General features: G+C 53.7%; 1 protein-coding gene across 1 annotated transcript in view; it reads right to left on the minus strand.

Moving 5' to 3' along the window:
- Nucleotides 1-24,530, minus strand: part of LOC144687535 (leucine-rich repeat-containing protein 75B-like) — a 774,691-nt gene that overhangs the window by 657,700 nt on the left and 92,461 nt on the right. Inside the window, exon 2 of the mRNA XM_078553804.1 lies at nucleotides 11,809-11,937. Within this exon, the coding sequence (XP_078409930.1) occupies nucleotides 11,809-11,937 (129 nt within the window). The remainder of the gene's footprint in view (nucleotides 1-11,808; nucleotides 11,938-24,530) is intronic.

Consider the following 24,530-nt stretch of genomic DNA (forward strand, 5'->3'; position numbering starts at 1 on the left):
GAAGATGCTGACTCTAACTGTGGTCCACTTCCTGAAGGTGCTGACTCTCACTGCGGAACAGCTGCTGAAGTTGCTGATTCTCACTGGGGTACAGTTCCTGAGGGTGCTGATTCTGAATGGGGAACATTTCCTGAAGGTGCTGACTCACACTGGGGTACAGATCCTGAAGGTGCTGACTCTCACTGGGGAGAGTTCCTGAAGATGATGATTTTCTCTGGGGTACAGTTCCTGAAGGTATTGACTCTCGTAGAGGTACAGTTCCTAAAGATGCTGACTCTCACTGGTGTTCAGTTCCTGAAGGTGCTCTCACTGGGGTCCAGTTCCTGAAGGTGCCGACTCTCACTGGGGGACAGTTCCTGAAGGTGCTGACTCTCACTGGGGTACAGATCCTGAAGATGCTGACTCTCACTGCGGTCCAGTTTCTGAAGGTGCTGAATCTCACTGGGGAACAGTTGCGAAAGGTTCTGACTCTCACTGGTGTACAGTTCCCGAAGGTGCTGAATCTCGCTGGGGGACAGTCCCTGAAGGTGCTGACTCCCACTGGAGGAACAGGTTCTGTAGGAGCTAACTCTCACTGGGGGAAAGTTGCTAAAGGTGCTGACTCTCACTGGGTGACAGTTCCTGAAGGTGCTGAGTCTAATTTGGGGACTATTCTAGAAGGTGCTGACTCTCACTGGGGGTGCAATTCCTCAAGATGCTGACTTTCACTGGGGTACAGTTCATGAAGGTGCTGATTCTCACTGAGGGATAGTTCCTGAAGATGCTGATTCTCACTGGGGAAAATTTCCTAAAGGCGATGACTCTCACTGGGGTTCAGTTCCTGAAGGTGCTGATTCTCACTGGGGTACAGATCCTGAAGGTGCTGACTCTCAGTCGGGGCTGTTCCTGAAGGACCTGACTCCCACTGGGATACAGTTCCTGAAGGTGCTGACGCTTACTGTGATGCAGGTCCTGATGGTGCTGAATTTCACTGTGGTACAGTTCCTGAAGGTATTGATTCTCACTGTGGTACAGTTCCTGAAGGTGCTGATTCTCATTGGGGAACCGTTCCTGTAGGTGCTGACTCTCACTGGGGGACAGTTCCTGAAGGTGCTGATTATAATTGGCGTACAGTTCCTGAAGGTGCTGACTCTCACTGGGGACTGTTCCAGAAGGTGTTGACTCTCACTGAGGGACAATTCCTGAAGGTGTTGATTATAACTGGGGTACAGTTCCTGAAGGTGCTGACTCTCACTGAGGGACAATTCCTGAAGGTGCTGACTCTCAATTGGGGGACTGTTCCTGAAGGTTCTGACTCTCACTGGGGGACAGATCTTGAAGGAGCTGATTCTCACTGGGGTACAGTTTCTGAAGTTGCTGACTCTCACTGGGGTAAAGTTACTGAAGGTGCTGATTCTCACTGGGGGACTATTCTAGAAGGTCCTGACTCTCACTGGGGGGCAATTCCTCAAGATGCTGACTATCGCTGGGGTACAGTTCATGAAGGTGCTGATTCTCACTGAGGGATAGTTCCTGAAGATGCTGATTCTCACTGGGGAAAATTTCCTAAAGGCGATGACTCTCACTGGGGTTCAGTTCCTGAAGTTGCTGATTCTCACTGGGGTACAGTTCCTGAAGGTGCTGATTCTCACTGGGGACTGTTCCTGAAGGTGCTGATTCTCACTGGGGACTGTTCCTGAAGGTGCTGATTCGCACTGGGGACTGTTCCAGAAGGTGCTGGCTATCACTGGGGTACAGTTCCTGTAGGTGCTGATTCTCACTGGGGACTGTTCCTGAGGGTGCTGGCTCTCATTGAGTGACAATTCCTGAAGGTGCTGAGTCTCAGTGGGGTACAGATCCTGAAGGTGCTGACTCACTGGGGTACAGTTACTGAAGGTGCTGACTCTCAATAGGGGACAATTCCTACCGGGGCTGACTCTCGCTGGGGGCCAGGTTCTAATGGTGCTGATTCTCACTGGGGTACAGTTCCTGAAGGTCCTGACTCTCAGTGGGGGCAGTTCTTGAAGGTCCTGACGCTTACTTGGATACAGTTCCTGAAGGTGCTGACTCTCACTGTGGTACAGTTCCTGAAGTTGCTGATTCTCACTGGGGTACAGTTCCTGAAGATGCTGATTCTCACTGGCACATATTTCCTGAAGGCGCTGACTCTCACTGGGGTACAGATCCTGAAGGTGCTGATTCTCACTGGGATACAGTTCCTGAAGATGCTGATTCTCACTGGGGTACCGTTCCTGAAGACCCCAATTCTCACTGGGGTACAGTTCCTGAAGATGCTGACTCTAACTGTGGTCCACTTCCTGAAGGTGCTGACTCTCACTGCGGAACAGTTGCTGAAGTTGCTGATTCTCACTGGGGTACAGTTCCTGAAGGTGCTGATTCTGAATGGGGAACATTTCCTGAAGGTGCTGACTCACACTGGGGTACAGATCCTGAAGGTGCTGACTCTCACTGGGGAGAGTTCCTGAAGATGATGATTTTCTCTGGGGTACAGTTCCTGAAGGTATTGACTCTCGCAGAGGTACAGTTCCTAAAGATGCTGACTCTCACTGGTGTTCAGTTCCTGAAGGTGCTCTCACTGGGGTCCAGTTCCTGAAGGTGCCGACTCTCACTGGGGGACAGTTCCTGAAGGTGCTGACTCTCACTGGGGTACAGATCCTGAAGATGCTGACTCTCACTGCGGTCCAGTTTCTGAAGGTGCTGAATCTCACTGGGGAACAGTTGCGAAAGGTTCTGACTCTCACTGGTGTACAGTTCCTGAAGTTGCTGAATCTCGCTGGGGGACAGTCCCTGAAGGTGCTGACTCCCATTGGGGGAACAGGTTCTGTAGGAGCTAACTCTCACTGGGGGAAAGTTGCTAAAGGTGCTGACTCTCACTGGGTGACAGTTCCTGAAGGTGCTGAGTCTCACTGGGGTACAGTTCCTGAAGGTGCTGTTTCTCACTGGGGGACTATTCTAGAAGGTGCTGACTCTCACTGGGGGGCAATTCCTCAAGATGCTGACTATCGCTGGGGTACAGTTCATGAAGGTGCTGATTCTCACTGATGGATAGTTCCTGAACATGCTGATTCTCACTGGGGAAAATTTCCTAAAGGCGATGACTCTCACTGGGGTTCAGTTCCTGAAGTTGCTGATTCTCACTGGGGTACAGATCCTGAAGATGCTGATTCTCACTGGCGCATATTTCCTGAAGGCGCTGACTCTCACTGGGGTACAGATCCTGAAGGTGCTGATTTTCACTGGGATACAGTTCCTGAAGATGCTGATTCTCACTGGGGTACCGTTCCTGAAGACCCCAATTCTCACTGGGGTACAGTTCCTGAAGATGCTGATTCTCACTGGGGGACTATTCTAGAAGGTGCTGACTCTCACTGGGGGGCAATTCCTCAAGATGCTGACTCTCACTGTGGTACAGTTCCTGAAGGTGCTGATTCTCACTGGGGAACCGTTCCTGTAGGTGCTGACTCTCACTGGGATACAGTTCCTGAAGGTGCTGACACTTACTGTGATGCAGGTCCTGATAGTGCTGAATTTCACTGTGGTACAGTTCCTGAAGGTACTGATTCTCACTGGGGTACAGTTCCTGATGGCGCTGCCTCTCACTGGGGTACAGTTGCTGAAGGTCCTGACTCTCACTGGGACTCAGTTCCTGACGGTGCTGACTCTCACTGGGGCAAATTTCCTAACGGCCATGACTCTCACTGAGGGACAATTCCTGAAGGTCCGGACTCCCGCTGGGATACAGTTCCTGAAGGTGGGGGCCAGGTTCTGATGGTGCGGATTGTCTCTGGGGTACGTTTCCTGAAGGTGCTGACTCTCCCTGGGGTACATTTCATGAGGGTCCTGACTCTCAGTGGGGGCAGTTCCTGAAGGTGCTAACCTTCGCTGGGATACAGCTCCTGATGGTGCTGATTCTCACTGTGGTACAGTTCCTGAAGGTGCTGAGTCACACTGGGGTACAGTTCCTGAAGATGCTGATTCTCACTGGGCTACATTTCCTGAAGGCGCTGACTCTCACTGGGGCATATTTCCTGAAGGTGCTGATTATAACTGGGGTACAGTTCCTGAAGGTGCTGACTCTCACTGGGGTACAGTTCCTGAAGGTGCTGACTCTCACTGGGGTACAGTTCCTGAAGGTGCTGACTCTCACTGGGGTACAGTTCCTGAAGGTGCTGACTCTCACTGGGGACTGTTCCAGAAGGTGCTGACTCTCACTGAGGGACAATTCCTGAAGGTGCTGACTCTCACTGGGGTACAGTTCCTGAAGGTGCTGACTCTCACTGGGGTACAGTTCCTGAAGGTGCTGACTCTCACTGGGGACTGTTCCAGAAGGTGCTGACTCTCACTGAGGGACAATTCCTGAAGGTGCTGACTCTCATTGTGGTACACTTCCTGAAGGTGCTGACTCTCAGTTGGGGGACTGTTCCTGAAGGTGCTCTCACTGGGCGACAGTTCTTGAAGGAGCTGATTCTCACTGGGGTACAGTTCCTGAAGGTGCTGATTCTCACTGGGGTACAGTTTCTGAAGTTGCTGACTCTCACTGGGGTACAGTTCCTAACGGCGCTGACTCTCACTGGGGAACAGTTCCTGAAGGTGCTGACTCTCACTGGGAGACAGTTCTTGAAGGAGCTGATTCTCACTGGAGTACAGTTCCTGAAGATGCTGATTCTCACTGGGGTACATTTCCTGAAGGCGCTGACTCTCACTGGTGCACATTTCCTGAAGGTGCATATTCTCACTGGGGGATAGTTCCTAAAGGTGCTGATTCTGAATGGGGAACATTTCCTGAAGGTGCTGACTCACACTGGGGCACATTTCCTGAAGGTGCATATTCTCACTGGGGGATAGTTCCTGAAGGTGCTGACTCTCACTAGGGTACAGTTCCTGAAGGTGCTGATTATAATTGGGGTACAGTTCCTGAAGGTGCTGACTCCAACTGGGGTACAGTTCCTGAAGGTGCTGACTCTCACTGGGGTACAGTTACTGAAGGTGCTGACTCTCACTGGGGACTGTTCCAGAAGATGTTGACTCTCACTGAGGGACAATTCCTGAAGGTGCTGATTATAACTGGGGTACAGTTCTTGAAGGTGCTGACTCTCACTGAGGGACAATTCCTGAAGGTGCTGACTCTCAATTGGGGGACTGTTCCTGAAGGTGCTGACTCTCACTGGGGGACAGATCTTGAAGGAGCTGACTATCGCTGGGGTACAGGTTCTGATGGTGCTGAATCTCACTGTGGTACAGTTCCTGATGGTGCTGATTCTCACTGGGGCACAGTTCCTGAAGGTGCTGACTATCACTAGGGTACAGTTCCTGACGGCACTGACTCTCACTGGGGAACAGTTCCTGAAGGTGCTGATTCTCACTGGGGAACCGTTCCTGAAGATGCTGATACTCACTGGGGCAAATTTCCTAAAGGCGATGACTCTCACTGGGGTTCAGTTCCTGAAGGTGCTGATTCTCACTGGGGTACAGATCCTGAAGGTGCTGACTCTCAGTCGGGGCTGTTCCTGAAGGTCCTGACTCCCGCTGGGTTACAGTTCCTGAAGTTGCTGGCTCTCATTGAGCGACAATTCCTGAAGGTGCTGAGTCTCAGTGGGGTACAGATCCTTAAGGTGCTGACTCTCACTGGGGGACAGTTCTTGAAGGAGCTGACTCTCACTGGCGTACAGTTCCTGAAAGTGCTGACTCTCACTGGGGTACAGTTACTGAAGGTGCTGACTCTCAATGGGGGACAATTCCTAACGGGGCTGACTCTCGCTGGGGGCCAGGTTCTGATGGTGTTGATTCTCACTGGGGTACAGTTCCTGAAGGTCCTGACTCTCAGTGGGGGCAGTTCTTGAAGGCGCTGACTCTCACTGGGATACAGGTCCTGATGGTGCTGAATCTCACTGTGGTACAGTTCCTGAAGGTCCTGACTCTCGCTGGGATACAGTTCTTGAAGGTCCTGACGCTTACTGGGATACAGTTCCTGATGGTGCTGACTCTCACTGGGGTACAGTTCCTGAAGATGCTGATTCTCACTGGCGCATATTTCCTGAAGGCGCTGACTCTCACTGGGGTACAGATCCTGAAGGTGCTGATTCTCACTGGGATACAGTTCCTGAAGATGCTGATTCTCACTGGGGTACCGTTCCTGAAGACCCCAATTCTCACTGGGGTACAGTTCCTGAAGATGCTGACTCTAACTGGGGTACAGTTCCTGAAGGTGCTGAATCTCACTGTGGTACAGTTACTGAAGGTGCTGACTCTCACTGGGGGCTTTTCCAGAAGGTGCTGACTCTCACTGGGATTCAGTTCCTGAAGGTGCTGACTCTCACTGGGGTACAGTTCCTGAAGGTGCAGATTCTCACTGGCGTACAGTTCATGAAGGTGCTGATTCTCACTGAGGGATAGTTCCTGAAGATGCTGATTCTCACTGGGGCAAATTTCCTAAAGGCGATGACTCTCACTGCGGTTCAGTTCCTGAAGTTGCTGATTCTCACTGGGGTACAGATCCTGAAGGTGCTGACGCTTACTGTGATGCAGGTCCTGATGGTGCTGAATCTCACTGTGGTACAGTTCCTGAAGGTATTGATTCTCACTGGGGTACAGTTCCTGAAGGTGCTGATTCTCACTGGGGACTGTTCCAGAAGGTGCTGGCTCTCACTGTGCGACAATTCCTGAAGGTGCTGACTCTCATTGGGGTACAGTTCCTGACGGTGCTGAGTCTCAATGGGGTACAGATCCTGAAGGTGCTGACTCTCACTGGGGGACAGTTCTTAAAGGAGCTGATTCTCACTGGGGTACAGTTACTGAAGTTGCTGACTCTCACTAGGGTACAGTTCCTGAAGGTGCTGATTCTCACTGGGGTACAGTTCATGAAGTTGCTGACTCTCACTGGGAATCAGTTCTTGAAGGTACTGACTCTCACTTGGATACAGTCGCTGAAGCTGCTGAATGTCACTAGACTTCAGTTCCTGAAGGTGCTGACTCTCACTGGGGTACAGCTGCTGAAGGTGCTGATTCTCACTGGGGTACAGTTCCTGAAGGTGCTGTCTCTCACTGGGGGACAGTTGTTGAAGGTGCTGACTCTTACTGGGGGACAGTTGCTGAAGGTGCTGACTCTTACTGGGGGACAGTTGGTGAAGGTGCTGACTCTCACTGGGGGACAGTTCCTGAAGGTGCTGACTCTCACTGGTGTTCAGTTCCTGAAGGTGCTCTCACTGGGGGACAGTTCCTGAAGGTGCTGACTCTCGCTGGGGGACAGTTCCTGAATGTGCTGACCCTCACCGGGGTACAGTTCCTGAAGGTGCTGACTCTCACCGGTGTGTAGTTTCACAAGATGCTGGTGCTCTCTGGCCCCTCAAGCGAATGGCCATCTGCCCCTTGTGTGAGTAACCACAACAATCTCAGTGTCTTCCGTCAATGCCCAAACTTATGTACTTTTAACCTGAGGTCACTGGATACTGGCAATGGAAATAGTGCCAAATTTTTCCCCCTTGATTGTGCTTTTAAACATCTCAAATGCCAGTCTGTCTGAGTTCCGATAACTCAACATGCATTGAAGCAAATAGCTGTGCTTTCCCAAATAGCAATAGTGACTTCACTGCAAAAGTACTTCATTGGCTGTGAAACATTTTGGGATTTCCTGAGGATATGATAAAGTGCAGCATAAATCCAAGTTCCTTTAATTAATTTTCTGCTCCATGCTGACATAATGCCCTGTCATCTCTTAACCAGCTGACTGAGGGCAGGAAAAATTCAAGTGTAAAGTAATAGGGAAATATTACTGACAGGATTCATATAGATGAGAATGTACACGTACTTTTTGAGCCTAAATTCTCAGGAAAACTGTCAAACCAAACTATCGCTGCCTGAATGTGTGAAAATCTTTGATGTTGTGATGAAGCTGCACATCAATAAATGTCCTGTTAGTGATGACACTGGGTCATGTGGCCATCATGTCCTGTTATTCAGAAAGCACTAGAGCAATGTTGACAGCTGGCTGCCTCCAGAGAAAGGTAGATATGGGTCACAAATTGGAATATTCTCTGCAACCGGCCCTCTGCATTGCACCCACATTACACTGGGGTTGAGTTTCATTCCAAAGCATTTAGCCTTGGGGTTCAACAAGTACTTTCTAGTCAGGCATATGCAAATTGCTAATTTGTAACCAATAAACAGCGTGTAAGAGACATCAATGCACACCTATGTCTCCTTCTGTAAAGTGCACATTCAAGCACTTGTGATACACAGTTATTGTGTGATGAATTGTTTGCTGAAGGTGGTTGATGTTAGCATTGGGGACAGGGTACATAACCCTGAATGGTATAGTGGTGTCGAGCATTCTCAGGACATGTGGAGTAAGGGTTGGATATGATGTAAAATTCTGTTCCAGCCAAATACCAAAACCCCCATCTTAGCAGGAGTAGCTCCTATTGCATCAGTGAGACATTTCTATTTTCCCGAAAGTTAGCGTGCAGGTGCAGCAAGCAATTTGGAAGGTAAATGGCATGTTGGCCTTTATTGCAATGGGATTGGGGTACATGAATTAAAGAAGTCTTGCTACAGTTGTACAGGGTTTTGATGAGACTACATCTGGAGTACAGTGTGCAGTTTAGGTCTCTACATTTAAGAAAGGATATATTGGCACTGGGCGGTACAGTGGAGGTTCACGAGATTGGTCTCTGGGATGAGGGGGTTGTCCTATGTTGAGAGGCTGAGTAAATTGCTTTATATTCCCTGGAGTTTAGAAGAATGAGAGGAGATCTCAATGAAACCAACAAAATGCTGAAGGCTTGACAGGGAGGACATAAAGATTGTTTCCGCTGGTTGGAGAAACTAAAACAGGGGGGCACAATCTCAGGATAAGGGGCCAATCATTTAGAATTGAAATGAGGAGAAATTTCTTCACTCAAAGGGTTGTGAGTCTTTGGAATTCTCTACCCCAGAGGGTTGTGGATCCTCCATCGTTGAATACATTTAAGGTTGGGATAGACAGATTTCTGGTGTCTCAGGGAATTAAAGGATATGGGGAGTGGGTGGAAAAGTGGAGTTGAAGCTCAAGGTCAGCCATGATTATATTGAATGGCAGAACAGGCTCGATGTGCTGTCTGGTCTACTCCTGCTCTTATTTTGTGTGTTCTTGTGTCCTTCATCTCCCACTGACTCAGAGCAAGCTTGACACTTCAGTGCCAATCAGCAGCAGACAGGAGCAACCTTGCTCAGTGGGTTAATAGGGGGAGGCATTGGCATAGTACTATTGTCACTGACTAGTATTCCAGAGACCCAGGGTAATGCCACAAATGGTGAAATTTGAATTCAATAAAAATCTGAAACCATTGCCAATTGTCATAAAAACCCATCTGGTTCACTAATTTTCTTTAGGGAAGGAAATCTACTGTCCTTACCTGGTCTGGCCTACGTGTGACTCCAGGCCCACAGCAACGTGGTTAACTCTTAAATACCCTCTGGACAAGGGCAATTAGGCAATAAATGCTGGCCTAGCCAGCGACACCCATATCCCGTGCACAACTAAAAAAGAAGTGTCAAAAGAGGTGGGCTGACATGATCCCAAACAAAAACCAGTGCGAAGAAGGAATTTTTATCCCGTGAGGCCTGACTGGAACTCAGGCCAGGATTCCCTCTTAAGGAAGCAGATGGTACATTGGTTGTGAGATGTAGGGCAATTTATTAAAACTTCGACATGTGCAGCTACAGCCAATACCTTGGGTTAGATTTTGCAAATGGTGTCTCTAAAATCATAGAATTGTTACAGCACAGAAACATAGAAACATAGAAACTAGGAGCAGGAGTAGACCATTCGGCCCTTCAAGCCTGCTCTGCCATTCATTATGATCATGGCTGATCATCCAACTCAATAGCCTGCTCCCGCTTTCTCCCCATATCCTTTGATCCTTTTCACCCCAAGAGCTATATCTAACTACTTCTTGAAAACATACAATGTTTTGGTCTCAACTACTTTCTGTGGTAACGAATTCTACAGGCTCACCACTCTCTGGGTGAAGAAATTTCTCCCCATCTCAGTCCTAAATTGTCTACCCCATATCCTCAGACTGTGGACACCCCTACCATTGGGAACATCCTTCCTGCATCTACCCTGTCTAGTCCTGTTAGAATTTTATAGGTTTCTATGAGATCCCCCCTCATTCTTCTGAACTCCAGTGAATATAATCCTAATTGACTCAATCTCTCCTCATATGTCAGTCCCGCCATCTCAGGAATCAGTCGGGTAAACCTTCGCTGCACTCTCTCTATAGCAAGAACATCCTTCCTCAGATAAGGAGACCAAAACTGCACACAATATTCCAGGTGTGGTCTCACCAAAACCCTGTACAATTGCAGCAATACATCCCTGTTCCTGTACTCGAATCCTCTTGCTATGAAGGTCAACATACCATTTGCCTTCTCTACTACCTGCTGCACCTGCATGCTTCCCTTCAGTGACTGGTGTACAGGACACCCAGGTCTCGTTGCACATTCCCCTCTCTCAATTTATAGCCATTCAGATAATAATCTTACTTCCTGTTTTTGCTACCAAAGTGGATAACCTCACATTTATCCACATTATACTGCATCTGCCATGCATTTGCCCACTCACTCAGCTTGTCCAGAAGGAGGCCATTCAGACCATCAAACCCATGCTTGCTCTCGTCAAGAGCAATTTAGCTAGCCCTGCTGCCCTGACCTTTCCCCATAGCCCTGAATTTTTTTTCTCTTTGGTGCTTATCCAATTTCTTATCGAAAGACACAATTGAATCTGCCTCCACCACATTCTCAGGCAATGCATTCCAGATCCTAACTATAATAATTCTGAAAGCCAGTTGGTGAAGGATAAAACTGGAGGCAATCTTCACACACTTTTATATGCATTTATTTACACAGTTACAGATTACAAGCATACACCTCCCAACCCAACAATCACAGTTTCAATTTGTGTCTATTTATAGGAGTTCAAGTGAATCCCCAGTTAACGTCTACCATCTACATATAATTGAACACAATTAATGTACATTTCATTAACTCGCTGCATAAAATAGTTTTTCCTCATGTCGCTTTTTGTTTTCTTTGCCAATCACCTTAAATCTGTGTTCTCCGGTTCTCAATCTTTCCACTGATGGGAACAGCTTCTCCCTATTCGACTCGGTCTAGGCTCCTCATGATTTTGAACACTTCCATCAAATCCCCTCTCCACCTTTGCCTCTCCAAGGAGAACAGCTCCAGCTCCTCCAATCTATCCACGGAACTGAAGACATTGACCCTGTGGCCATTTTTGAAATCTTTTCTGCACTCTCTCTAAAGCCTTCACATCCTTCCCAAAGAGATTTTGGAAGGGAATTTCAGAGCTACGGCCTAGATAGCTGACGACACGGCCAACAATGCAGTCATGAAGGACATTAGCACAGCACCAGAGGTCAGAAGGTGAGTCACAGGTCCAGAATTGGACACAATACCCCCAGCTGAGGTTGAACCAATGTTTTAAGAAGGTTCACTAATTTCCTTGTTTTTGTAATCAGTAAACCATTTAAAGCGCTTTCTATTGGACACTACCACAGATGAATGCGCACTGCAGCATTTCACAGCAATCTCAGTATCAAGATGTTTTATTTTCCAATAAACAAGGCCTTTACAGTGGGGGCTTCACCAGAGAATCCAACATAACAAATATTATTTAACACTGTGACACCAGCACCATTCACTTGGACTTATAGCCAAGGTTCATGCAGTAACAATTTACATATCTTCCAACACTACTCAAACAAAGGCATGCTCAGGGATTCAATCTCAGCATCACATCACATGACTCACCTTCTTGGGACATTGGATATCGCGGGCCAGGCTCATTAGCAAGTCATGAGAAATGGGGTCCACCAAGTTGGGGAAGGCTGTGTGTTTATAGAGAACATCGTTTAAAGATGTGCCTTCCAGACCCAGATCCTGCACAGGAGAGAAGGTAGCCAATTAACAACTTGGAAGATTAGCCAATCCAGTCACACAATCACTTCTGACCTTTACCCTCTGAGTTCTACATGCTCCTCTAATTCTGGCTTCTTGTGCTGCCCTAATAGCCTTCATGTCAACATTGTTGACTGTGTCTTAAGCTACCTAGGCCTGAGCTCTGGATTCCCTCCCCAAGCCTCTCCTCGCTACATCTATTTCATCCTTTGAGGTGCTCCTTAAAAACAGCCTCTTTGACTGAACTTTTAGCAATCTGTCTGCATCTCAGCTTATGTGCCATTCCTTCAAATCGTCTTTGAGAATGTCCAGTAAAAATTCTGGGGATGTTTTATATGTTTAAGTCACAACCCTTTCTCCTTTATCCTACTGTTAGTGGACCAGCAGCTTAATTTATGCCCAATGTGACGGGGTTCAGGTGTTTCGGGGAGACGGGACTCGGGTGTTTCAGGGTGACGGGGTTCGGGTGTTTCAGGGTGACGGGGTTCGGGTGTTTCAGGGTGATGGGGTTCGGGTGTTTCAGGGTGATGGGGTTCGGGTGTTACTGGGTGACGAGGTGCGGGTGTTTCCGGGTGACGGAGTGCGGGTGTTTCGGGGAGACGGGGTGCGGGTGTTTCCGGGTTACGGGGTGCGGGTGTTTCCAGGTGACGGGGTGCGGGTGTTTCCGGGTGACGAGGTGCGGGTGTTTCCAGGTGACGGGGTGCGGGTGTTTCCGGGTTACGGGGTGCGGGTGTTTCCGGGTGACGGGGTGTGGGTGTTTCAGGGTGACGGGGTGCGGGTGTTTCGGGGTGACGGGGTGCGGGTGTTTCGGGGTGACGGGGTGCGGGTGTTTCGGGGTGACGGGGTGCGGGTGTTTCGGGGTGACGGGGATCGGGTGTTTCAGGGTGACTGGGTTCGGGTGTTTCAGGGTGATGAGGTGTGGGTGTTTCCGGGTGACAGGGTGTGGGTGTTTCAGGCTGATGGGGTTCGGGTGTTTTGGGGTGACGGGGTTCGGGTGTTTCGGGGTGACGGGGTTCGGGTGTTTCGGGGTGACGGGGTTCGGCTGTTTCAGGGTGACGGGGTGCGGGTGTTTCCGGGTGACGGGGTGCGGGTGTTTCCGGGTGACGGGGTTCGGGTGTTTCAGGGTGACGGGGTTCGGGTGTTTCGGGGTGACGGGGTGTGGGTGTTTCGGGGTGACGGGGTGCTGGTGTTTCAGGGTGATGGGGTCCGGGTGCTTCCATGTGACGGGGTCTGGGTGTTATGGGGTGACGGGGTGTGGGTGTTTCAGGGTGATAGGACACGCGTGTTTCAGGGTGACATGGTTTGGGTGTTTCAGGGTGACGGGGTGTGGGTGTTTCGGGGTGCGGGTGTTTCGGAAATTTCAGGGTGCGGGTGTTTCAGGTGTATCAGGGTGATGGGGTTCGGGTGTTTCAGGGTGACGGGGTGTGGGTGTTTCAGGGTGATGGGTTGCGGGTGTTTCGGGTGTTTCATGGTGACGGGGTGTGGGTGTTTTGGGATGATGGTGTGCGGGTGTTTCGGTGTGACGGGATGTGGATGTTTCGAGTGTTTCAGAGTGACAGGGTGTGGCTGTTTCAGGGTGTCGGGGTGTAAGTGTTTCAGGGTGATGGGGTGTGGGTATGTCGGGTGTTTCAGGGTGTGAGTGTTTCAGGGTGACCGGGTCCGGGTGTTTCGGGTGTTTCCAGGTGACGGGTTGCGTGTGTTTCCGGGTGACGGGTTGCGGATGTTTCGGGTGTTTCATGTGACGGGGTGTGGGTGTTTTGGGGTGACGATGTGCGGGTGTTTCTGTGTGATGGGATGCGGACGTTTCGGGTGTTTCAGAGTGACGTGGTGTGGGTGTGTCAAGGTGACAGGGTGCGGGTGTTTCTGGGTGAAGGGGTGCGGGTGTTTCCGGTTGAAGGAGTGCAGGTGTTTTGTGTGTTTCAGTGTGACAGGGTGTGGGTGTTTCACGGTGACGGGGTGTGGGTGTTTCAGGGTGATGGGGTGTGGGTGTTTCGGTTGTTTCAGAGTGACGGGGTTCGGGTGTTTCGAGGTGATGGGGTTTGGATGTTACAGGTGTTTCAGGGTGACAGGGTGAGAGTGTTTTGGGTGTTTCAGGGTGACGGAGTGCGGGTGTTTTGAGGTGACGGGGTTTGGGTCTTTCGGGTGTTTCAGGGTGATGGGGTGCGGGTGTTTCAGGGTGACGGGGTGTGGGTGTTTTGGGTGTTTCAGCGTGACGGAGTGCGGGTGTTTTGAGGTGACGGGGTTTGGGTGTTTCGGGTGTTTCAGGGTGATGGGGTGTGGGTGTTTCAGGGTGCCGGGGTGTGGGTGTTTCAGGGTGATGGGGTTCGGGTGCTTCAGGGTTACAGGGTGTGAGTGTTTTGGGTGTTTCAGGGTGACGGGGTGCGAGTGTTTCAGGGTGAAGGGGTTCGGGTGCTTCCGGGTGATGGGGTATGGGTGTTTAGCGGCGACGGGGTGCGGGTGTTTCGGGTGTTTCAGGGTGATGGGGTGTGAGTGTTTCAGGGTGAAGGGGTTCGGGTGCTTCCGGGTGACGGGGTGTGGGTGTTTCGGGGAGCGCGTGTTTCAGGGTGACAGGGTTTGGGTGTTGCAGGGTGACGGGGTGTGGGTGTTTCGGGGTGCGGGTGTTTCGGGTGTATCAGGGTGTCGGGGTGTGGGTGTTTCAGAGTGACGGGGTGCAGGTGTTTTGGGATGACAGGGTGTAGGTGATTCGGGATGATGGGGTGTGGGTGTGTCGAGTGTTTCAGGGTGTCGGGGTGTGAGTGTTTCAGGGTGATGGGGTACGGGTGTATCCGGGTGACGGGTTGCAGGTGTATCGGGTGTTTCAGGGTGATTGGGTGCGGGTGTTTCGGGTGTTTTAGGGTGACGGGGTGCGGGTGTTTCGGGTGTTTCTTGGTGACGGGTTGTGGGTGTTTCCGGGTGACGGGTTGCGGGTGTATCGGGTGTTTCAGGGTTATGGGGTGCGGGTGTTTCAGGTGTTTCATGGTGACGGGGTGTGGGTGTTTTGGGGTGACGGGGTGTGAATGTTTCAGGGTGACGGGATGCAGATGTTTCGGCATGACAGGGTGTGGGTGTTTCAGGGTGACCGGGTGACGGGTGGTGTGTGTTTGAGGGTGACGGGGTGCGGGCATTTCAGGTGTTTCAGAGTGACGGGGTGTGGGTGTTTCGAGGTGATGGGGTTTGGGTGTTTCGGCTGTTTCAGTGTGACGGGGTGTGGGTGTTTCGGGTGTTTCAGAGTGACGAGGTTCGGGTATTATGGGTGTTTCGGTGTGACAGGGTGTGGGTGCTTCGGGTGTTTCAGAGTGACGGGGTGTGGGTGTTTCGAGGTGATGGGGTTTGGGTGTTTCGGGTGTTTCGGGGTGACGGGGTGCGGGTGTTTCGAGGTGATGGGGTTTGCGTGTTTTGGGTGTTTCAGTGTGACGTGGTGTGAGTGTTTCGGGTGTTTCAGAGTGACGGGGTTCGGGTGTTATGGGTGTTTCGGTGTGACAGGGTGTGGGTGTTTCGGGTGTTTCAGAGTGACGGGGTGCGGGTGTTTCGAGGTGATGGGGTTTGGGTGTGTCGGGTGTTTCAGGGTGACGGGGTGCGGGTGTTTCGGCGTGACGGGATGCGGGTGTTTCGAGGTGATGGGGTTTGGGTGTTTCGGGTGTTTCAGGGTGACGGGGTGTGAGTGTTTCTGGGTGACAGGGTGTGGGTGTTTCAGGTATTTCAGGGTGACAGTGTGTGGGTGTTTCGGGTGTTTCAGGGTGACAGGGTTCGGGTGTTTCAGGGTGACGGGGTGCGGGTGTTTCGGGGTGACGGGGTTTGGGTGTTTTGGGTGTTTCAGGGTGACGGGGTGCGGGTGTTTCCGGGTGACGGGGTGTGGGTGTTTCAGGGTGACGGGGTTCGGCTGTTTCAGGGTGATGAGGTGCGGGTGTTTCCGGGTGATGGGGTTTGGGTGTTTCGGGGTGACGTGGTGCGGATGTTTCGGGGTGACGGGGTGTGGGTGTTTCGGAGTGACAGGGATCAGGTGTTTCAGGGTGACGGGATTCGGGTGTTTCAGGGTGACGGGTTTCGGGTGTTTCAGGGTGACGAGTTTCGGATGTTTCAGGGTAACAGGGTGCGGGAATTTCGGGGTGACGGGGTACGGGTGTTTCGGGGTGATGGGTGCGGGTGCTTCCGGGTGACGGGGTGTGGGTGTTTCAGGGTGACGGGGTTTGGCTGTTTCAGGGTGATGAGGTGCGGGTGTTTCCGGGTGATGGGGTTCGGGTGTTTCGGGGTGACGTGGTGCGGATGTTTCGGGGTGATGGGATGTGGGTGTTTCGGAGTGACAGGGATCGGGTGTTTCAGGGTGACGGGATTCGGGTGTTTCAGGGTGACGGGGTTCGGGTGTTTCAGGGTGACGGGTTTCGGATGTTTCAGGGTAACAGGGTGCGGGAATTTCGGGGTAATGGGTTGCGGGTGTTTCGGGGTGACGGGGTGCGGGTGTTTCAGGGTGATGGGGTTCGGGTGTTTTGGGGTGATGGGTGTGGGTGTTTCGGGGTGACAGGGATCGGGTGTTTCAGGGTGACGGGGTGCGGGTGTTTCGGGGTGACAGGGATCGGGTGTTTCGGGGTGACGGGGTGTGGGTGTTTCGGTGTAACGGGGTGCGGGTGTTTCGGGGTACGGGTGTTTCGGGGTGACGGGGTGCTGGTGTTTCGGGGTGACGGGGTGCGGGTGTTTCGGGGTGACGGGGTGCAGGTGTTTCGGGGTGACAGGGATCGGGTGTTTCGGGGTGACGGGGTGCGGGTATTTCCAGGTGACGGGGTGTGGGTGTTTCAGGGTGACGGGGTGCAGGTGCATCCATGTGTCGGGGTCTGGGTGTTATGGGGTGACGGGTTGTGGGTGTTTCAGGGTGATAGGACACGCGTGTTTCAGGGTAAAATGGTTTGGGTGTTTCTGGGTGACGGGGTTTGGGTGTTTCGGGGTGCGGGTGTTTCGGAAATTTCAGGGTGCGGGTGTTTCAGGTGTATCAGGGTGATGGGGTTCGGGTGTTTCAGGGTGTCGGGGTGTGGGTGTTTCAGGGTGACGGGGTGTGGGTGTTTCAGGGTGACGGGTTGCGGGTGTTTCGGCAGTTTCATGGTGACGGGGTGTGGGTGTTTTGGGATGATGGTGTGCGGGTGTTTCGGTGTGACGGGATGTGGATGTTTTGAGTGTTTCAGAGTGACGGGGTGCGGCTGTTTCAGGGTGTCGGGGTGTGAGTGTTTCAGGGTGATGGGGTGTGGGTGTGTCGGGTGTTTCAGGGTGTGAATGTTTCAGGGTGACCGGGTACGGGTTTTTCGGGTGTTTCCAGGTGACGGGTTGCGTGTGTTTCCGGGTGACGGGTTGTGGGTGTTTCGGGTGTTTCATGGTGACGGGGTGTGGGTGTTTTGGGGTGACGGTGTGCGGGTGTTTCTGTGTGACGGGATGCAGATGTTTCAGGTGTTTCACTGTGACAGGGTGTGGGTGTTTCAGGGTGACGGAGTGTGGGTGTGTCGAGGTGACAGGGTGTGGGTGTTTCGGGTGTTTCAGTGTTACAGGGTGTGGGTGTTTCAGGGTGACGGGGTGTGGGTGTGTCGAGGTGACGGGTTGCGGGTGTTTCAGGGTGATGGGTTGCGGGTGTTTCACGGAGACGGGGTGCGGGTGTTATGGGTGTTTCGGTGTGACAGGGTGTGGGTGCTTCGGGTGTTTCAGAGTGACGGGGTGCGGGTGTTTCGAGGTGATGGGGTTTGGGTGTTTCGGGCGTTTCAGGGTGATGGTGTGCGGGTGTTTCGAGGTGATGGGGTTTGGGTGTTACGGGTGTTTCAGGGTGACGGTGTGCAGGTGTTTCAGGGTGATTGGGTGCGGGTGTTTCGGGTGTTTCTGGGTGATGGGGCACGGGTGTTTCGGGTGTTTCTGGGTGACGGGTTGCAGGTGTTTCCGGGTGACGGGTTGCGGGTGTATCGGGTGTTTCAGGGTGATGGGGTGCGGGTGTTTCAGGTGTTTCATGGTGACGGGGTGTGGGTGTTTTGGGGTGACGGGGTGTGAATGATTCAGGGTGACGGGATGCAGATGTTTCGGGATGACGGTGTGGGTGTTTCAGGGTGACCAGGTGACGGGTGGTGGGTGTTTGAGGGTGACGGGGTGCGGGTGTTTCGGGTGTTTCGGAGTGACGGGGTGCGGGTGTTTCGAGGTGATGGGGTTTAGGTGTGTCGGGTGTTTCAGGGTGACGGGGTGCGGGTGTTTCGAGCTGATAGGGTTTGGGTGTTTCGGGTGTTTCAGGGTGACGGGGTGTGAGTGTTTCTGGGTGACAGGGTGTGGGTATTTCGGGTATTTCAGGGTGACAATGTATGGGTGTTTCAGGTGTTTCAGGGTGACGGGGTTCGGGTGTTTCAGGGTGACGGGGTGCGGGTGTTTCAGGGTGACGGGGTTTGGGTGTTTCAAGGTGATGGGGTTTGGGTGTTTCAAGGTGATGGGGTTTGGGTGTTTCAGGGTGACGGGGTGTGGGTGTTTCAGGGTGACGGGGTGTGGGTGTTTCAGTGTGATGGGGTGTGGGTGTTTCAGGGTGACGGGGTGTGGGTGTTTTTGGTGTTTCAGGGTGACGGGGTTCGGGTGTTTCAAGGTGACGGAGTTCGGGTGTTTCAGGGTGACGGGGTTTGGGTGTTTCAAGGTGATGGGGTTTGGGTGTTTCAGGGTGACGGGGTTCGGGTGTTTCAGGGTGACGGGGTTCGGGTGTTTCACGGTGACGGGGTTCGGGTGTTTCAGGGTGACGGTGTTCGGGTGTTTCAGGGTGACGGGGTTCGGGTGTTTCGAGGTGACGGGGTTCGGGTGTTTCGAGGTGACGGGGTGCGGATGTTTGGCGGTGACGGGGTTCGGGTGTTTCAGGGTGACGGGGTGCGGGTGTTTTGGGGTGACGGGGTTCGGGTGTTTCGAGGTGACGGGGTGCGGATGTTTTGGGGTGACGGGGTTCGGGTGTTTCAAGGTGACGGGGTGTGGATGTTTGGCGGTGACAGGGTGCGGATGTTTCGAGGTGACGGGGTTCGGGTGTTTCGAGGTGACGGGGTGCGGATGTTTGGCGGTGACGGGGTGTGGATGTTTCGAGGTGACGGGGTGCGGGTGTTTCCGGATGACGGTGTACGGGTGTTTCAGGGTAATGGGGTGCAGGTGTTTCAGGGTGACGGGGCGCGGGTGTTTCAGGGTGACGGGGTGTGGGTGTTTCAGTCTGATGGAGTTCGGGTTTTTCCAGGTGACGGGGTTCAGGTGTTACAGGGTGACGGGGTGCGGGTGTTTCGGGTGTTTCAGGGAGACGAGGTGCGGGTGTTTCAGGGTGACGGACTACGGGTGTTTCTGGGTGTTTCGCTAGTTTCTGGGTGACGGGGTTTGGGTGTTTCAGGTGTTTCCGGGTGACGTGGTTCGGATGTTTCCGGGTGACGGTGTACGGGTGTTTCAGGGTAATGGGGTGTGGGTGTTTCAGGGTAATGGGGTGCGGGTCTTTCAGGGTGACGGGGTGCGGGTGTTACAGGGTGACGGGGTGCGTGTGTTTCCGGGTGACGTGGTGTGGGTGTTTCAGGGTGACGGGGTGCGGGTGTTTCTGGGTGACGGGGTGTGTGTGTTTCCGGGTGACGTGGTGTGGGTGTTTCAGGGTGATGGGGTGTGGGTGTTTCAGGGTGATGGGGTGCGGGTGTTTCAGGGTGACGGGGTGCGGGTGTTTCAGGGTGACGTGGTGTGGGTGTTTCAGGGTGACGGGGTGCGGGTGTTTCCGGGTGGCGTGGTGTGGGTATTTCAGGCTGCCAGGGTGTGGGTGTTTCAGTGTGATGGGGTGTGGGTGTTTTCGGGTGACAGGTTGCGGATGTTTCAGGTGTTTCAGGGTGACGGGGTTTGGGTGTTTCAGGGTGACGGGGTGCGGGTGTTTCTGGGTGAAGGGGTTCGGGTGTTTCAGGGTGATGGGGTGCGCGTGTTTCCGGGTGACGGGTTGCGGGTGTTTCGGCGTGACGGCATGCAGATGTTTTGTGGTGACAGGGTTCGGGTGTTTCCGGGTGACGGGTTTCAGGTGTTTCAGGTTGACGAGGTGCGGGTGTTTCGGGTGTTTCAGGGTGACGGGGCTCGGTCTTTCATGGTGTTTCTGGAGTTTCCGGGTAATGGGGTGCAGGTGTTTCAGGGTGACGGGGTGCGGGTGTTTCAGGGTGATGGGGTGCGGGTGTTTCAGGGTGACGGCGTGCGGGTGTTTCCAGTGTTTCAGGGTGATGGGGTTTCGGGTGCTTCAGGGTTACAGGGTGTGAGTGTTTTGGGTGTTTCAGGGTGACGGAGTGCGGGTGTTTTGAGGTGACGGGGTTTGCGTGTTTCGGGTGTTTCAGGGTGACGGGGTGTGGGTGTTTCAGGGTGATGGGGTGCGGGTGTTTCAGGGTGATGGGGTGTGGGTGTTTCAGGGTGACAGGGTGTGGGTGTATCGGGGTGACGGGGTGCAGGTGTTTTGGGTGTTTCAGGGTGATGGGGTTCGGGTGCTTCAGGGTTACAGGGTGTGAGTGTTTTGGGTGTATAAGGGTGAAGGGGTTCGGGTGCTTCCGGGTGACGGGGTTTGGGTGTTTAGCGGTGACGGGGTGCGGGTGTTTCGGGTGTTTCAGGGTGATGGGGTGTGAGTGTTTCAGGGTGAAGTGGTTCGGGTGCTTCCGGGTGATGGGGTGTGGGTGTTTCGGGGAGTGGGTGTTTCAGGGTGACAGGGTTTGGGTGTTGCAGGGTGACGGGGTGTGGGTGTTTCGGGGTGCGGGTGTTTCGGGTGTATCAGGGTGTCGGGGTGTGGGTGTTTCAGAGTGACGGGGTGCAGGTGTTTCGGGATGACAGGGTGTAGGTGATTCGGGGTGATGGGGTGCGGGTGTGTCGAGTGTTTCAGGGTGTCGGGGTGTGAGTGTTTCAGGATGATGGGGTACGGGTGTTTCGGGTGTTTCCAAGTGACGGGTTGTGGGTGTATCCGGGAGACGGGTTGCGGGTGTATCGGGAGTTTCAGGGTGATTGGGTGCGGGTGTTTCGGGTTTTTCAGGGTGACGGGGTACGGGTGTTTCGGGTGATTCTGGGTGACGGGTTGCTGGTGTTTCCAGGTGACGGGTTGTGTGTATATTGGGTTTGAGGGTGACGGGGTGCGGGCATTTCAGGTGTTTCAGAGTGACGGGGTGTGGGTGTTTCGAGGTGATGGGGTTTGGGTGTTTCGGCTGTTTCAGTGTGACGGGGTGTGGGTGTTTCGGGTGTTTCAGAGTGACGGGGTTCGGGTGTTATGGGTGTTTCGGTGTGACAGGGTGTGGGTGCTTCGGGTGTTTCAGAGTGACGGGGTGCGGGTGTTTCGAGGTGATGGGGTTTGGGTGTTTTGGGTGTTTCAGAGTGACGGGGTGCGGGTGTTTCGAGGTGATGGGGTTTGGGTGTTTTGGGTGTTTCAGGGTGATGGGGTGCGGGTGTTTCGGGGTGATGGGGTTTGGGTGTTTCGGGTGTTTCAGGGTGACGGGGTGCGGGTGTTTCGAGGTGATGGGGTTTGGGTGTTTCGGGTGTTTCAGGGTGACGGGGTGCGGGTGTTTCGAGGTGATGGGGTTTGGGTGTTTCGGGTGTTTCAGGGTGACGGGGTGCGGGTGTTTCGAGGTGATGGGGTTTGGGTGTTTCGGGTGTTTCAGGGTGACGGGGTGCGGGTGTTTCGAGGTGATGGGGTTTGGGTGTTTCAAGGTGATGGGGTTTGTGTGTTTCGGGTGTTTCAGGGTGACGGGGTGCGGGTGTTTCGAGGTGATGGGGTTTGCGTGTTTTGGGTGTTTCAGTGTGACGGGGTGTGAGTGTTTCGGATGTTTCAGAGTGACGGGGTTGGGATGTTATGGGTGTTTCGGTGTGACAGGGTGTGGGTGTTTCGGGTGTTTCAGAGTGACGGGGTGCGGGTGTTTTAGAGGTGATGGGGTTTGGGTGTGTCGGGTGTTTCAGGGTGACGGGGTGCGGGTGTTTTGGTGTGACGGGATGCGGGTGTTTCGAGGTGATGGGGTTTGGGTGTTTCGGGTGTTTCAGGGTGACGGGGTGTGAGTGTTTCTGGGTGACAGGGTGTGGGTGTTTCGGGTATTTCAGGGTGACAGTGTGTGGGTGTTTTGGGTGTTTCAGGGTGACGGGGTTCGGGTGTTTCAGGGTGACGGGGTTCGGGTGTTTCAGGGTGACGGGGTGCGGGTGTTTCGGTGTGACGGGGTGCGGGTCTTTTGGGAGTTTCAGGGTGATGGGGTGCTGGTGTTTCAGGGTGACGAGGTGCGGGTGTTTCAGGGTGACGGGGTTCGGGTGTTTCAGGATGATGAGGTGCGGGTGTTTCCGGGTGACGGGGTGCGGGTGTTTCAGGGTGATGGGGTTTGGGTGTTTCAGGGTGACGATGTGCGGGTGTTTCAGGGTGACGGTTTCGGGTGTTTCGGGGTGACGTGGTGCGGATGTTTCGGGGTGACGGGGTTCGGGTGTTTCAGGATGACGGGGTACGGATGTTTAAGGTTGACGGGGTGCGGGTGTTTTGGGGTGATGGGGTGCGGGTGTTTCGGGGTGACGGGGTGCGGGTGTTTCGGGGTAATGGGGTGCAGGTGTTTCGGGATGACAGGGATCGGGTGTTTCAGGGTGATGGGATTTGGGTGTTTTAGGGTGACGGGGTTCGGGTGTTTCGGGGTGACGGGGTGCGGGTATTTCGGGGTGACGGGGTGCGGGTGTTTCAGGGTGACGGGGTGCGGGTGTTTCAGGGTGACGGAGTGCGTGTGTTTCAGGGTGACAGGGTGCGGGTGTTTCGGGGTAATGGGGTGCGGGTGTTTCGGGGTGACGGGGTTCGGGTGTTTCGGGGTGACTGGGTTCGGGTGTTCTGGGGTGACGGGGTGCGGGTGTTTCGGGGTGACAGGGTGCGTGTGTTTCGGGGTGACGGGGTGCGGGTGTTTCGGTATGACAGGGATCGGGTGTTTCAGGGTGACGGGATTCGGGTGTTTCAGGGTGACAGGGTTCGGGTGTTTCAGAGTAATGGGGTGCGGGTGTTTCAACGTGACGGAGTGTGGGTGTTTTGGGGTGCGGGTGTTTCAGGGTGACGGGGTGTGGTTGTTTCAGCGTGACGGGGTGTGGGTGTTTCAGCGTGATGGGGTGTGGGTGTTTCGGGTGTTTCCGGGTGACGGGTTGCGGGTGTATCGGGTGTTTCCGGGTGATTGGGTGCGGGTGTTTCGGGTGTTTAAGGGTGACGGGTTACGTGTGTTTCGGGTGTTTCTGGGTGATGGGGTGCGGGTGTTTCAGGTGTTTCATGGTGACGGGGTGCGGGTGTTTCGGGTGTTTCCAGGTGACGGGTTGCGGGTGTATCGGGTGTTTCAGGGTGATGGGGTGCGGGTGTTTCAGGTGTTTCATGGTGACGGGGTGTGGGTCTTTTGGGGTGACGGGGTGTGAATGTTTCAGGGTGACGGGATGCAGATGTTTCGGGATGACGGGGTGTGGGTGTTTCAGGGTGACCGGGTGACGGGTGGTGGGTGTTTGAGGGTGACGGGGTGCGGGCATTTCAGGTGTTTCAGAGTGCCGGGTATGTGGTTGTTTCGAGGTGATGGGGTTTGGCTGTTTCAGCTGTTTCAGTGTGACGGGGTGTGGGTGTTTCGGGTGTTTCAGAGTGACGGGGTTCGGGTGTTTCAGGGTGACGGGGTTCGGGTGTTTCCGGGTGAAGGAGTGCGGGTGTTTCGGGTGTTTCAGTGTGACAGTGTTGTGGATGTTTCAGGCTGATGGGGTTCGGGTGTTTCAGGGTGACGGGGTTCGGGTGTTTCGGGGTGACGGGGTTCGGGTGTTTCAGGGTGACGGGGTGCGGGTGTTTCAGGGTGACGGGGTTCGGGTATTTCAGGGTGACGGGGTTCGGGTGTTTTGGGGTGACGTGGTGCGGATGTTTCGGGGTGACGGGGTTTGGGTGTTTCAGGGTGATGGGGTTCGGGTGTTTAAGGTTGACGGGGTGCGGGTGTTTCGGGGTGACGGGGTGTGCGTGTTTCGGAGTGACAGGGATCGGGTGTTTCAGGGTGACGGGATTCGGGTGTTTCAGAGTGACGGGTTTCGGGTGTTTCAGGGTGACGGGCTGCGGGTATTTTGGGGTGACGGTGTATGGGTTTTCGGGGTGACGGGGTGCTGGTGTTTCAGGGTGACGGGGTGCGGGTGTTTCGGGATAATGGGGTGCGGGTGTTTCGGGGTGAAGGGGTGCGGGTGTTACAGGGTGATGGGTTTCGGCTGTTTCGGGGTGACGGGATGTGGGTGTTTCGGGGTGACAGGGATCGGGTGTTTCAGGGTGACGGGGTGTGACTGTTTCAGGGTGACCGGGAACGGGTGGTTCGGGTGTTTCCAGGTGACGGGTTGCATGTGTTTCCGGGTGACGGGTTGCGGGTGTTTCAGGTGTTTCATGGTGACGGGGTGTGGGTATTTTGGGGTGACGGTGTGCGGGTGTTTCTGTGTGAAGGGATGCGGATGTTTCAGGTGTTTCAGTGTGACAGGGTGTGGGTGTTTCAGGGTGACGGGGTGTGGGTGTTTCAGGTGTATCAGTGTGACAGGGTGTTTCAGTGTTTCAGGGTGATGGGGTGTGGGTGTGTCGAGGTGATGGGGTGTGGGTGTTTCGGGTGTTT

Source organism: Cetorhinus maximus, chromosome 12 (assembly GCF_964194155.1).
Source record: "Cetorhinus maximus chromosome 12, sCetMax3.hap1.1, whole genome shotgun sequence".
Classification (NCBI taxonomy): Eukaryota; Metazoa; Chordata; class Chondrichthyes; order Lamniformes; family Cetorhinidae; genus Cetorhinus; species Cetorhinus maximus.